Source organism: Heloderma suspectum, chromosome 12 (assembly GCF_057233095.1).
Source record: "Heloderma suspectum isolate Gila_16-S chromosome 12, 16-S_ref, whole genome shotgun sequence".
In the NCBI taxonomy this organism is placed as follows: domain Eukaryota; kingdom Metazoa; phylum Chordata; class Lepidosauria; order Squamata; family Helodermatidae; genus Heloderma; species Heloderma suspectum.
The window spans coordinates 12,137,701-12,149,952 of NC_139469.1; the positions used below are offsets into that span (position 1 = coordinate 12,137,701).

A 12,252-nucleotide genomic window follows, 5' to 3' on the forward strand; every position below is an offset into this window, starting at 1 on the left:
TTTGAGATTTTCCATTTATGTCAAAAATGTGTACATGCATATTATTATTCTGGCCTCTCTTTTCCTTTGATTTATGCACAGCAGAAAAAGACCTTGATGTTATTCAATTTGTATTCCACCTTTCCATTAGCATGCCTAGGGTGGCTAGAAAATTGAAATTCCATAAAATAAGCATACTAAATGAACAGAAAATAGAAAGCCGACCCCTCTCTCTGTTGCTGGAAAATAATGTCAAGTAATGGCAGCAGTAATGGCAAATAATCCTTTACTTCCAGAAAGAGAGAGAGAGAGAAAGAGAGAGAGAGAGAGAGAGAGAGAGAACTCATGGAGGCCTATTATTTTGCCTGTTTTGTGCCTGGTGTTGTCCTTTACTCTGGTGTAAAAGCCGCTACCTGCTCAGAGTTATAGCAAGCTTATACATTGGGCCAAACCATCTCTCTGGATGAGTGAATGCACTTTCCATCACACAATTGCCATATACAGAGTTTTCCATTCTCCTTCGCACAAGAATGACTGACTACATAAGCTGCAAGACAGAGAGGGTATTTATAACTTTAGATGAAACTTCAGTTGCTTTCAGGGCTCCCTGCATGTTAAAACCTGCAGTGAGTCTTTGATATCTACAGTTGTCTAAAAAAGAAAGAAAAGAAAACCTTCTAAAATTTGATTTTCCTAGAGAAGGCAGCTGGGCTCTCTCTCTGCACCCCCGCCCCCACATTATCCAGTAGATAAAGATTTCATGTCTGAACAAATTCTTCATCTTTCTTTTGCTCATCTAGTTAACACGAAGCTTTACATTGCATGCAACTTGTAACCTTTTCTTGGTTTGAGAATTTGATTTATTGCGGTGGATCATGATATGAAGAAAGTACACAGCAGTTTCTATGCATAATTCCCCTCCCCGCTCCTTACAGGGGCTTTTAGGAGTTTGGCGACTGCAAAACGAAGAAGCCAGGTGGGATGGATTGCAGCCTTGCACCAATAGAGTTCTGCCATTGGCCGTGGGATATTAGGATGGGATTGGGCAACCTGTTTTGGTCCTGATGTGATTTGTGTAGTTAGGTAATTTTAGATTCTGGACTTAATGGGGATGGGGTGGGTGGGGGAGGGGAGGGGAAGGGCTCTTTAGATGGTAATAAGCATTACTTCACTTACTCGGTCCCAGGGCATGGTCTGAAGGCACATGAGGCAGCCACCTTGCTGAAGCTAAGCAGGACTGGGTCTGGTCAGTGCTTGGAGGGGAGACCACCTGTGAACCACATGTAGCCACCTTGAGTTCCACAATGGAAGAAAGGTGGGATACAAATGTAATACATAAATAAAAATACTTCAAAATGTAAGCCAGTCCTCCTGCTCATTCTGGTGAGACCCATGAGGTTTCTCCTAAATTCCTGCCCTGATGGCACCATTGCCAGAGGTCCTCACAGGAAATGTTTCACATCATGTATTAGACTGATCCAGGAGGGCCATGTGATGGACAGAGCCAGCCCTACCATGAGGCAGAGCAAGGCAGCTGCCTCAGGTGGCAGATGCTGAGGGATGGGCAGTGAGCAGAGTGGTTTGTACCACACAACCTGCCCTGTGCCCCCTACGCTACTGAGCTGCCCGAAGGTGTAGTAGAGAAGGCTGTCTATCGCCAGTGTCGAAGTTCAGATTCAGTTACCAGTCTGGTCGGCTTTTGTTCCTGGAATGGCTGGCAGGCGCCATCTTGCCCTTCACCTCAGGTAGCAAAATGTCTTGGGTCGGTGCTTGCGATGGGACAGCCTGCCAAAGCCTCTTAATCCATTGATCTCGCTCCCAGAAGGTGTCACTGTGGCCATGATGCTGTCTGTCTGTGGCATATAAACAACAGAAGATTGGAGAAAGTGGGTAGGGGGACATTTTTCTTCCTCTCTCATAATACTAGAATCTGGGGTCATCCCATGAAGCTGATTGGTGGGAGATTCAGGACAGATAAAAGGAAAGACTTCAGACGACACATAGTTAAACTATGGAACTTGCTAGCACAGGACACAGTGACAGCCACAAATTTGGATGGCTTTAAAAGGAGATTGGATACATTCCTGGAGGGGAAGGCTATCCATGGCTACTGGTCCTGATGGCTATGTGCTACTGCTAATATCAGAGGCAGTAGGCCTATGTACACCAGTTGCTGGGGAATATGGGGGTGGGGGTGGTGCTATTGCACTCATGTCCTGCTTGTGGGTTTTTGAGTGCAGCTGTTTGGCCACTGTGTGAAGAGAATGCTGGACTAGATGGACCTTGGTCTGATCCAGCATGGTTCTCCTTATGTTCTTATGAGTCAACAACCAAGGCCAGACAGAGAGGCAGTAGTCACAGCTGTCCTTGGATGCATCTGCTACCAAGGCCCCATCGCCATCCCCCCCAGCCTCTCTGGAGCACCTGCCAGAGCTTGCTTCAGAGAGGGCCTTCTCTGTGGTGGCCCCCACTCTGTGGAACTCCCTCCCTAGGGAATTCCGCCATGCCCCCTCTTTAATGAGCTTCTGCTACTCATTAAAAACGTGGTTCTTCAGGCAGGCATTTGGGGTGGGTTAGGGCATTTTTAGAAATATGTTTTCATGTAGAATCTTACTGTTTTAAAACTGTTGTACTGCTGGTACATCACCCAGAGTGGCCGGGTGACCAGCCAGATGGGCGATTAAGAAATTAATTAAATAAATAAAATTGGAAAAATGCTGGTCCGCTAAGGACATCGCCAAACCCTGCTGAGGTCAGAGTGGCTCCAGGCACGTTCTCTGCTGAACCGCCTGAGGCCCCAGAATATACTGCTGACTTGGTAAGGCTGGAATGGATGCACACAGGAACATGCTGTTCTCCGGGGTCCCCAACCAAGGTTTTTTCCATCACCTGATAAACTGATCTCTTTAACTGGTGATACCAGTGATGGAACCTGTGACCAGCTGCATACAAATCATGTGCTCTACCACAGAGTAATGGTGCTTCCTGGAAAGGAAAGCTGTGAATAGGTGGAGATGGGTTTTGGACCACTGAAGCAATGTTTTGGTCTCCAGTACACCAGGTAGGGATGGATGGATTCCCTATCTTCTGGTCCGGTGGGGAATCTGCCTGGGGGGGAGGTGATCCGTTCCTCCCCCCCCCCACAGAATCCTCTGGAGTGGCTCCACATCAGGAGGATTTCGGGGAGCCGCACTCTGGCTCTGTATTGCTGGGAGGAATACAGCCGCAAATGGTGTAGTGGACGCCACTTGCTGCCGTAAAACGCTGAGTTTAACCTAAATAGAGCCATTACGGCTCTATTTAGGTTAAACTCAGTGCTTTACGGCCGCAAGTGGTGTCCACTACACCATTTGTGGCTGTATTCCTCCCAGGAATACGGTGATGGCAGCCGCCATTACCATATTGGCAGTGCTCCGGGGCCAGTGTGCTGTCCGCGCGGAATCGTCCTGGAGCAGAGGTAAGTGAGCCGTTCCACTGTGGATTCCGGAGGCTGGATTCCAAAGAATCCAGCCTCATTTGAGTCCGTGGTGGATTTCCCTGACAGCCCTAACACCAGGACATTTGTAGTAATTTCACATCGAAAGTAAGTTTCAGTGGAGGATGGTGGCTCCAATTTCAGTGGGGCTGCAAATCCATTCTGGGTTTCACTCAGAAACAGCCAGAATTCTAAAGGAGCTATCTAAGGTGCTGAACCCTATCCCCAAAATATGTGTGTGGGGGGGAATCCAAAGACATTTTTCCTAGTTCCAAGGGGAGAAGTAGGAAGAGTACCTTGGAAAGGAAGATGTGGAAGAGAACACATAGAGTAGTGTGGGGATGTCACTCACTGTAGATAGAAAGGAACCTCACCTACCCGAGTCCGCTGGGGGGTCCGCGGTGGGGGGAGGTGATCCTTCCCCCCGGAATCCTCCCCAGCCGGCTCCGCTCGTCAGTGAGTCCGCAGAGCTGCCGGCTGGATCCATCCACTGCCAGACAGCCGGATTGCAGATGCAAATGGCATCCAGCGTAGCGGATGCCATTTGTGCCCCTGTTCTTTGTTGTCATAGGCTACGTAAATCATTACATAGCCTATCGCATGAAGGAACAGGGACGCAAATATGCTATTTGCATTCCTGTTTCTTCGCGCGATAGGCTACGTAAAGTTTTACGTAGCCTATCACGGCAAATAGCAGGGACACAAATGGCGTAGCGGATGCTATTTGCACCCCTGCTCTTTGCCGTGATAGACTACGTAAATCTTTACATAGCCTATCACGCGAAGGAACAGGGACGCAAATGGTGTATTTGCGTCCCTGTTCCCTCGCACGATAGGCTACATAAAGATTTACGTAGCCTATCACAGCAAAGAGCAGGGATGCAAATGGCGTCCGCTACACTGGACGCCATTTGCATCCACAGTCTGGCAGCGGATGGACCCGGACCCAGTGGCAGCAGGTAGGATCCGGCCTGCGCGAATTTTGCGGGGTGGCGGAGGTGAGTGGTCCGTTCCGCCTAGGGATGTACGAAAGTCACTTACCTTTTCAAAGGGTGACATTTGTGGTGGGGGGGAGGCACTCCGTCCCTTCCCCCCGAAATTCTGGCCGGGGAGGGAGGCGCTCCGTCCCTCCCCCCCCGAATCCTGGCCGGCCGGCTCTGCAGACGTTTGCGTCCCTGCAGTCAGCTGTGATAGGCTACGTAAATGTTTACGTAGCCTATCACGGCTGATTTAAAAAAAAAAAAAGCGCGTGCGCAAATGGCAGCACCCATGGGCGCCACCATTTGCGTACACGCGTGTTTTTTTTTCCTTTTAAATCAGCCGTGATAGGCTACGTAAACATTTACGGAGCCTATCATGGTGTTTTTTTAAAATCTAGCTGTGATAGGCTACGTAAATCTTTACATAGCCTATCACGTTTTTTTGTTTTGTTTTGTTTTTAACTGGAAATGGCGGCGGCAGCAGCCGGTCAGAAGACCGGCCGCCGCCGCCGCACCGCTGCCGCACTGCCGCCGGAGCCGCCGCCGCCAGGAAGATCCGCCCAAGGTAAGTCCCATCCCAGGGGGGCGGGGGGGTGGCAGACTGTTCCGCCACCGATTTCGGGGGGCCGAATGCGCTGGCATTCGGCCTCCCTGAGATTCGTGGTGGAATTCTCTGACATCCCTAGTTCCGCCACAGACTCGGGGGGGGGTGGGATTCTAAGAATCCAGCCTCATTGGAGTCCGTGGCGGAATTCTCTGCCATCCCTATCACCAGAGTTATTTTGGGCAATTGCACATGAATGAGAGTGCAGGCATGCAGTGAAAAAAAATCACCCAAGTTCTTGCAGACATAAAGCTGCCATACACCAGTCAAGACCATTGATCTATCCGGCCCAACCTTTCTGAGTCGGTGGGCACATGGAGAATTTTGATAGCGTTATGGGCAGTCTCACAAAATGGCTGCCATGAGCAGGACTTGCCCATTAATAAAATAGCTGGCATGGTGGGCACGGCCAGCCAGAAAACCTTCATTTCCCAGAAGTAAAACTGTGGAGGCTAAAAGAAAAGTCACTTGGCCAAGAACCTATGTACAAGGCAGAGGTGGAGTCTGAACTCCAAAATACAAAACCACTCTTTGAACCCAAATTAAGATGGAGGGCAGCAGTTTGCTTTGTAGTATGCCACCCTCCCAGTTAAAAAAAAAATCTTAAGAAATAAAATATAGGAGTCGCCAGGGACCTTTTGCATGCAAAGCAGGCATTCGACCACTGAGCTGTGGTCCCTCCACCATTTTGGCAGGTTCTGTGGCTAACCTGGGAGGAAGAATATTGCTCCGTTTGCCCCCACTCTTCAGTTTGTTTTTATTGTTTACCAATTATCCATTACAAATCTCCAAGAAGAAGAAGAAGCCAGGAGAAAGAATTAAAATCGAGACATCAAAAACCTAAAATCGTACAGTAAAACGTTTCAGTTTCATTCAACACCTGTCAATCGCATTCTGCATAATAAAATCCACTCATGACTTGGCTGATGCCAATAAAATCCAGCAATGTTATTTGTCATCCTGAGATCATTCCTAAAAGCAAAAATCTGCCCTCCCCTGCATCTGTCTTTAGAAGAAAAGACTAGCACTTTTATTGAAAAATGCGGCTAAGTATTTATATATTTCTTACAACTCTCACCGCTATTGCCATGTTTCCATTGGATGCCCTATTGGAGAAGCATAGTTTTAGGCTTCAGAGTCCTTTACTTATTTATCTGAGAGTAATTTCTGAGTAGGCACATATACTGATTGCACTCCCAGTCTCCCTTTAATCTGGAGTTCTTGTGTGGACATTTTCTTTTTGTGTGGATTGCTGGTGCTGCCGTTTTTCAAATGTACTGGGTGTTTTTATGCTTTTTACATTTTTAGCTCTGAGCTGCTCTGAAAGTCTTGAAATCTGAGGATGGGGATAACGAGCAGGGGTAACCAAGAAATAAAACAAATAAAGGTGTGGTGTTAGCTCCTCCTCCACATTTCCTGCGAGGTGCTCTGGTTGTGGACTAAGAAGTCACGGGTGGTGGGTGCCTGGAGGCGCATCTTTGACTTGGGTAATAAAAGTTCAGCGGAGCAAAGAAAATGCAGAACACCTGTCTCTTCTGTCAGGCCGTAATCTACGGATTATAATGGTTTTTAAATTATGAATTCATGACAGGTCTTTCCCCTCTCTCATGAGCTAAATACGTCAGATGTCTTTAAAGAGAGTTCCACTGAACAAGGAAATCTCTCTCTCTCTCTCTCTCTCTCTCTCTCTCTCTCTCTCTCTCTCCCTCCTTCAAAATGAGCCATAATTCAGCGGTGGACCTGTGAGTTCCTTGGGCCAATATTTCCCTTACACAGTTATTTTCAGACTTCCAAATCCTCAGGGAACTTTTTTCACATCGGTCTGTCTTGGCTGAGGAACTCCTGTGTTTCTGTCAAGGAGGAAACTGTGTGCACTCTTTAAGTTTCCAGGGCATCTTCTCTAGGACAAGGCCGGGCACAAGGTAGATCTCCAGATGCTTGGGACTTCAACTCACAGAAGTCCCTGCCAGAATGGCTAATGGTCAGGAATGCTGGGAATTGAAGTCCAAAAACATCTGGAGATCTTCTTTCTCCCCATCTCTGCTCTAGGACAAGGACGACTTCAGCTTGCGGGATCTACTTTGTGGGGCTTTTAAAACAGAATTTTGAAAACTACTAACTGGAGCCCAAGGAATTTGTTTTCAGTACCATAATGGAGCTGGTAGTCCTTTCACCCACAAATCCACTCCTGATTTTCCCCTAAGCTCTATTCATTTCAAAGCCCAATTTAGGGAGAAAGCCTTTTAATTGCTGCTATTGTTATAGAATTGTGAGTCTGAAGGCCTTTTCAGTGGTGGCACCCTATCTGTGGAATGCCTTCCCCAGAGAGACTTGCCTGGCGCCTACATTATCATCTCTTTCACATCAGGTGAAGAAAACAACATCATTAGAATTAGAAATGGCCATGCTGACTGGGGGTGATGGGAGTTTTGTAGTTCAACACATCTGGAGGTCGCCAGGTTGCAGTTTGGGGTTTTAAAGATCAACTCCAGTACTTGGAATTGTGCCCCAAATCAAAGGGGACCCAATTAAGCTGTTTTAAAATTGGCAGAGACAAGTGTGCCTTACTCTCTAGTAGGGATGTCAGAGAAATCTGTTTGGCAGATGAAGCTCGCTGAACTTTCAGAAGCTCCCCCCCCCCCCGACTTTGGCTCTGCATCAAGTTGCGTCAGCTTGTGGATTTTCTGAGGGGTTTTCGTAAAAGAAATGTATGCAAATTGTAACTGCAATGTGCATAATTTGTGTAAATTTCGCCTGTGATTTGCTTAATTTGCGCAAATTTCAACCATAATTTGTATGATTACAGCCAACATTTGTGCAAATTATACATGTTGTGGCTGTGGTTTGCACAAATTTCCTTTTACGACCTCCCCACAAGAAAAGTTCCCGGGTTCTGGGAAAAACCCTTGGCTTGGCTCGCAAATGCAAGCTGAACCAGGCAGGCAGCATAGATCCATCGGGCCCAAAACGGGCCAGATTTTCAAATGACAGACATCTCCGCTCTCCAGTCAGCATGGAGAGCTCCTCATCAGCATGATTTGGATCATCCCCTCACCTCGTTATTGGCCACCTCTGGAATGGGAACTGGATGCAATGGAACCAGACACCCGCTAGGCTGCCTTTGTGCATCAAGAGCACAGCAACTGTCCCAGCAGGGGGCAGCTTTGAGCCTGCCAACTTCTCCCCTACCCAAGTCTCGTGTGTGTATTTGTCATGTTAATCACACCAAGCTGCTCTGGCAAAATGATAGCTCTCCAGGAGTAAAGATAAATGCTTCAATTTAAATTTATGACCGGGTGTTTCCTAGACCCAAGCCTGAGTGAATTTTGGAGCTGCTGGACAGGAAATAAGCTAATAATGGGATTTTGCAATGTGCAGTTTCCCATATATGGGAGTGAAAATTTGCCACAGGTTCATCGCTGACCTCCTGGCTGTTTGGGTGAATCTTTTAAAAATCCCTTTGTTCTCCTTGCTCATGTGGCACGGTGAGGAATGCACTCAGCATCAGGGGTGTACAACTCAAATCCCTCTGAAGGTCACTTGTACATTTTTGTTAATTCAAGAGGGCTACATTGCTACATTAATCATGGAAAAGCCCTTTTATTACCAGTTGAACTCGGGTGTTGTTTTTAATTTGATTTTAACCCATCCTTTGTTAACCCCTGTTTTCTCTCTGCACTCCATGGCATGCTGTCTGGTTTCTTTGGTACCCTGGAGACCACTTTGAAAACTTCTCTCTTCCTTCTTAATGCACCTTCCTTTTCTCTTCCACATCATAATGCACAACCCTGTCTTTCTTCCTCCATCCCACAGGCCATCCTCTCTTCTCTCTCTCTCTCCCCTCCCCTGCACTGCCCTCTCTCTGTACCCCAATCTGCCATCACCTTCTGTTTCTGTTTTTCTGTCCACAGGTACCTCCGCTCTCATATCTCAGGTCTTCCTCCCCTTCCCACTTCATCCTCTCTTTTGTTCTGTTTCTGCCTCATCCACCTCTACTCCTTCTCCTTGCTGAGGAGAAATCTACTGAGGGATGGGAAAGGATCACAGATAATGGATATTTAGAATGGCCTGAGCAGGAGTATAGGAAAGGGGCTCCTATTGGCCAATAGGAACATAGGAAGCTGCCTTATACCGAGTCAGACTATTGGTCCATCCACCCCAGTATTGTTGACACTGACCGGCAACAATGGTCCTCCAGGGTTTTGGGCAAGAATTTTTCCAGCCCTGCCCGGAGACGCCAGAGATTGAACCGGCAACCTTCTACATGCAAAGCAGGTGCTTTGCCCACTGAGCCACAGGCCCTCCCTGTGGCTCATGTGGGACATATTGTGCAGTAACAGCTCCATCTATATTTTATTTATTTATTTATTTAACAACATTTGTATACCACTCCACATCTAAAGCAGATTCTGGAGTGGTGAACATAAAAGGTGAAATAATACAAAGATAAAAAAATAATTAAAACACCTTTTAAAAATAGTTCTTTTAAAAATGAAATACCAATAAAAAACATGATTGGTCAGTTAAGAATGCTTCCTGGAAAAGAGCTGTTCTCAGGAGGCACTGAAAGCAGCACAGGGCTGCCTGACCTCCAGGGGCAGGGAATTGCAAAGAAAGGGGGCCACCACACTGAAGGCTCTCCTCTGGGTGGACTCCATTCGAGCCATAGGTCCTTGTGGAATCACCAGGAGTGAGCCATCCAATGACCTCAGTGACCAGGCAGGTTGGTAAGAGAGAAGGCTCTCTGTCAGGTATCCTGGTCCCAAGTTATTTAGGGCTTTGTACACTAGTATCAAAACCTTAATCCTGGCCCGGTAGTGAATAGGGGATGGCTTACCATTCACTGTTCCCATCTCTTCTGAGAGGAAGATGCTGCTTATATAACTGGAATACCCTACTAACAAATGTCGGAATACACATTTCCTTACCACTTAAAAGGCCACACTTTTAAACATATACAGTAGATCAGGGATGGGCAGACTTCAGGCTTATGGGATCTATTTTGTTTTTTGTTTTACTAGATCCCTGAGATCCACCAGCTGGAGCCTGGTGCAAAAGACAAGACACCTAGAATTAAATAATTCTGAGCCCAGGGATTTGTGCTGAGTACCAGAACTGAATGGTGCTCAGTGTCCTTTCACACAAAAATCCACTCTGGGTTAGCCTAATAATTCTCTATTTGAGCAATATAATTTAGAGTATTTTGTTGCTGCTCTTGTTAAAGAAGTAGGAATAAGAACTCTTTGCTGTTCTTTTGCAAATCACTCACGAATATACCAGGAGATCCAGATCAACCATCTGCCTTGATGTAGGTATTGCAAAGCTGCACATTTTCGAGCTCCCTGCTTTGGTCCAAATTCAGACCGGGGTGTTTGTGCGTGTGCCACCCCAGCTATTTGCATTGGGGGGAAATTTTCTTTTCATTCCAAATGGGAGTATCCCCCCCCCCATGCAGATAGCAGGCACAGGGGGTTCAATATAGATCAGGACCACAGCAGAGGGCAAAGGGTTAAAGCCCCATTTAAACCCCCCCCCCCATGCCAGAGTCCCAATCTGGATTGGGGGCCCACACCTGCAATTTACTTTTAAAAAGCCATTCAGGCAATGGCTAATTCCGTCACAACTAGTCCGGCCTGTATTTTCATATCTTAAAGAAAACGGTGGTGTTTTGAAATCTATTTGTGTGTATGTGCTTTAAATTCTGTTAAATCATAGAATCATAGAACAGTAGGGTTGGAAGGGGCCTACAAGGCCATCGAGTCCAACCCCCTGCTCAATGCAGGAATCCAAGTCACAGCATCCCTGACAGATGGCTGTCCAGCCTCGTCTTGAAGGCCTCCAGGGTGGGAGAGCCCACCAGAAATAAACACATATAAATAAACAGAAGTAAATGTTCTTCCAGAAATAAACACATGAGCTAAATTTCAATGTGTCACACCTTGATGGATTGTATAGACTGGATCCGAAAGGGAATTTTATGCTCATTCAACATTCCTTCTGATTTCAGAATCTGCGTTTTGAAAAGGCTCGTATTTAATCACCCTGATTGTAAAATGTGCAGCCTTCAGCAACACAGCAACTTCTTTCTAGACTGAATATGAAGGATCCAGGCATCAGGGCAGACACAGGGCTTTTGTCTGATGAACCAACAAAACATCATCTAAAGATGCCTTTTCTTCTTCTTTTGCAGTGACATATTTGATGCCATGTTCCCCGTTACACACATTGCTGGAGAAACTGTCATACAACAGGGTAAGCACGGCCCCTTTATAGATCTGGCGGAAATGTGAGAAAAACATGGTTCTCTGATTATTCCCATTTAGGGACACTCCCTGCATGTTTTGTCTCCTTTGAAGACATAAGGAGCCCTGACACGGCTTCTGTTCTGCAAAGTGGAGGGTGGGAAGGGGGTAATTTCCAGTGGAGAAGGAGGGGACTCAACACTTTCCTTGTATACTGCTTTCCTCTCAACGTTTTTCCCGGCCGTTTCTTACCTGTTTCCATTGCAGGCATGGGTGTAGAACAGAGCTGGAGTACCTTTTCTCTGTCGAGGGACACATTCCTATGGGATAATTTGTTGGGGCCCCAAACCAGAAGTGAGTGGGGCCACCCCTTCCCTTCCCTTCCCTTCCCTTCCCTTCTTTCTCTCTCTCTCTCTCCCCCCCCCCTCATTCTCCATTTACTTCCCTGCCCAGCAGGCTGCTGGGAGAGGAACATATCACTCTTGCCAGATGGAGGGGGTTTGAAATTAGGCTGAGGCCCACATTATTGTTCTGTTCTGTTCTGTTCTGTTCTGTTCTGTTCTGTTCTGTTCTATCCTCCTCCTCCTCCTCCTCCTCCTCCTCCTTCTTCTTCTTCTTCAAATGCCTTTCTCAAAAAACACCCAAGGCAACTTACAACAACATTAAAACAAACACAATTTAAAATAGCTAAAAAAATTTATCCAATAAAATATCACCCCCCCAATAAAACATCAGTGACACCCTACTCTACTCTACTCTACTCTACTCTACTCTACTCTACTCTCTCCTCCTCATCATGATCATGATCATTTATTAGATGCCTTTCTCAGAAAACACCCAAGGCAACTTACAACAGCATTAAAACATACATAATCTAAAACATCTAAAAACAATTATCCACTCAAATACCGCCCGTGCCCCATAAAACATCAGTGACAGCCAGCCATGAACAATTCAATGGATGCATTAAAG

General features: G+C 46.6%; 1 protein-coding gene across 3 annotated transcripts in view; it reads left to right on the forward strand.

Moving 5' to 3' along the window:
• The window catches only part of PRKAR1B (protein kinase cAMP-dependent type I regulatory subunit beta), a 158,430-nt gene that overhangs the window by 62,869 nt on the left and 83,309 nt on the right, over window positions 1-12,252 (forward strand). For all 3 annotated transcript variants that reach the window (XM_084818406.1, XM_084818410.1, XM_084818409.1), the window contains exon 5: window positions 11,229-11,290. In XM_084818406.1, coding sequence (XP_084674532.1) covers window positions 11,229-11,290 — 62 coding nt within the window. The remainder of the gene's footprint in view (window positions 1-11,228; window positions 11,291-12,252) is intronic.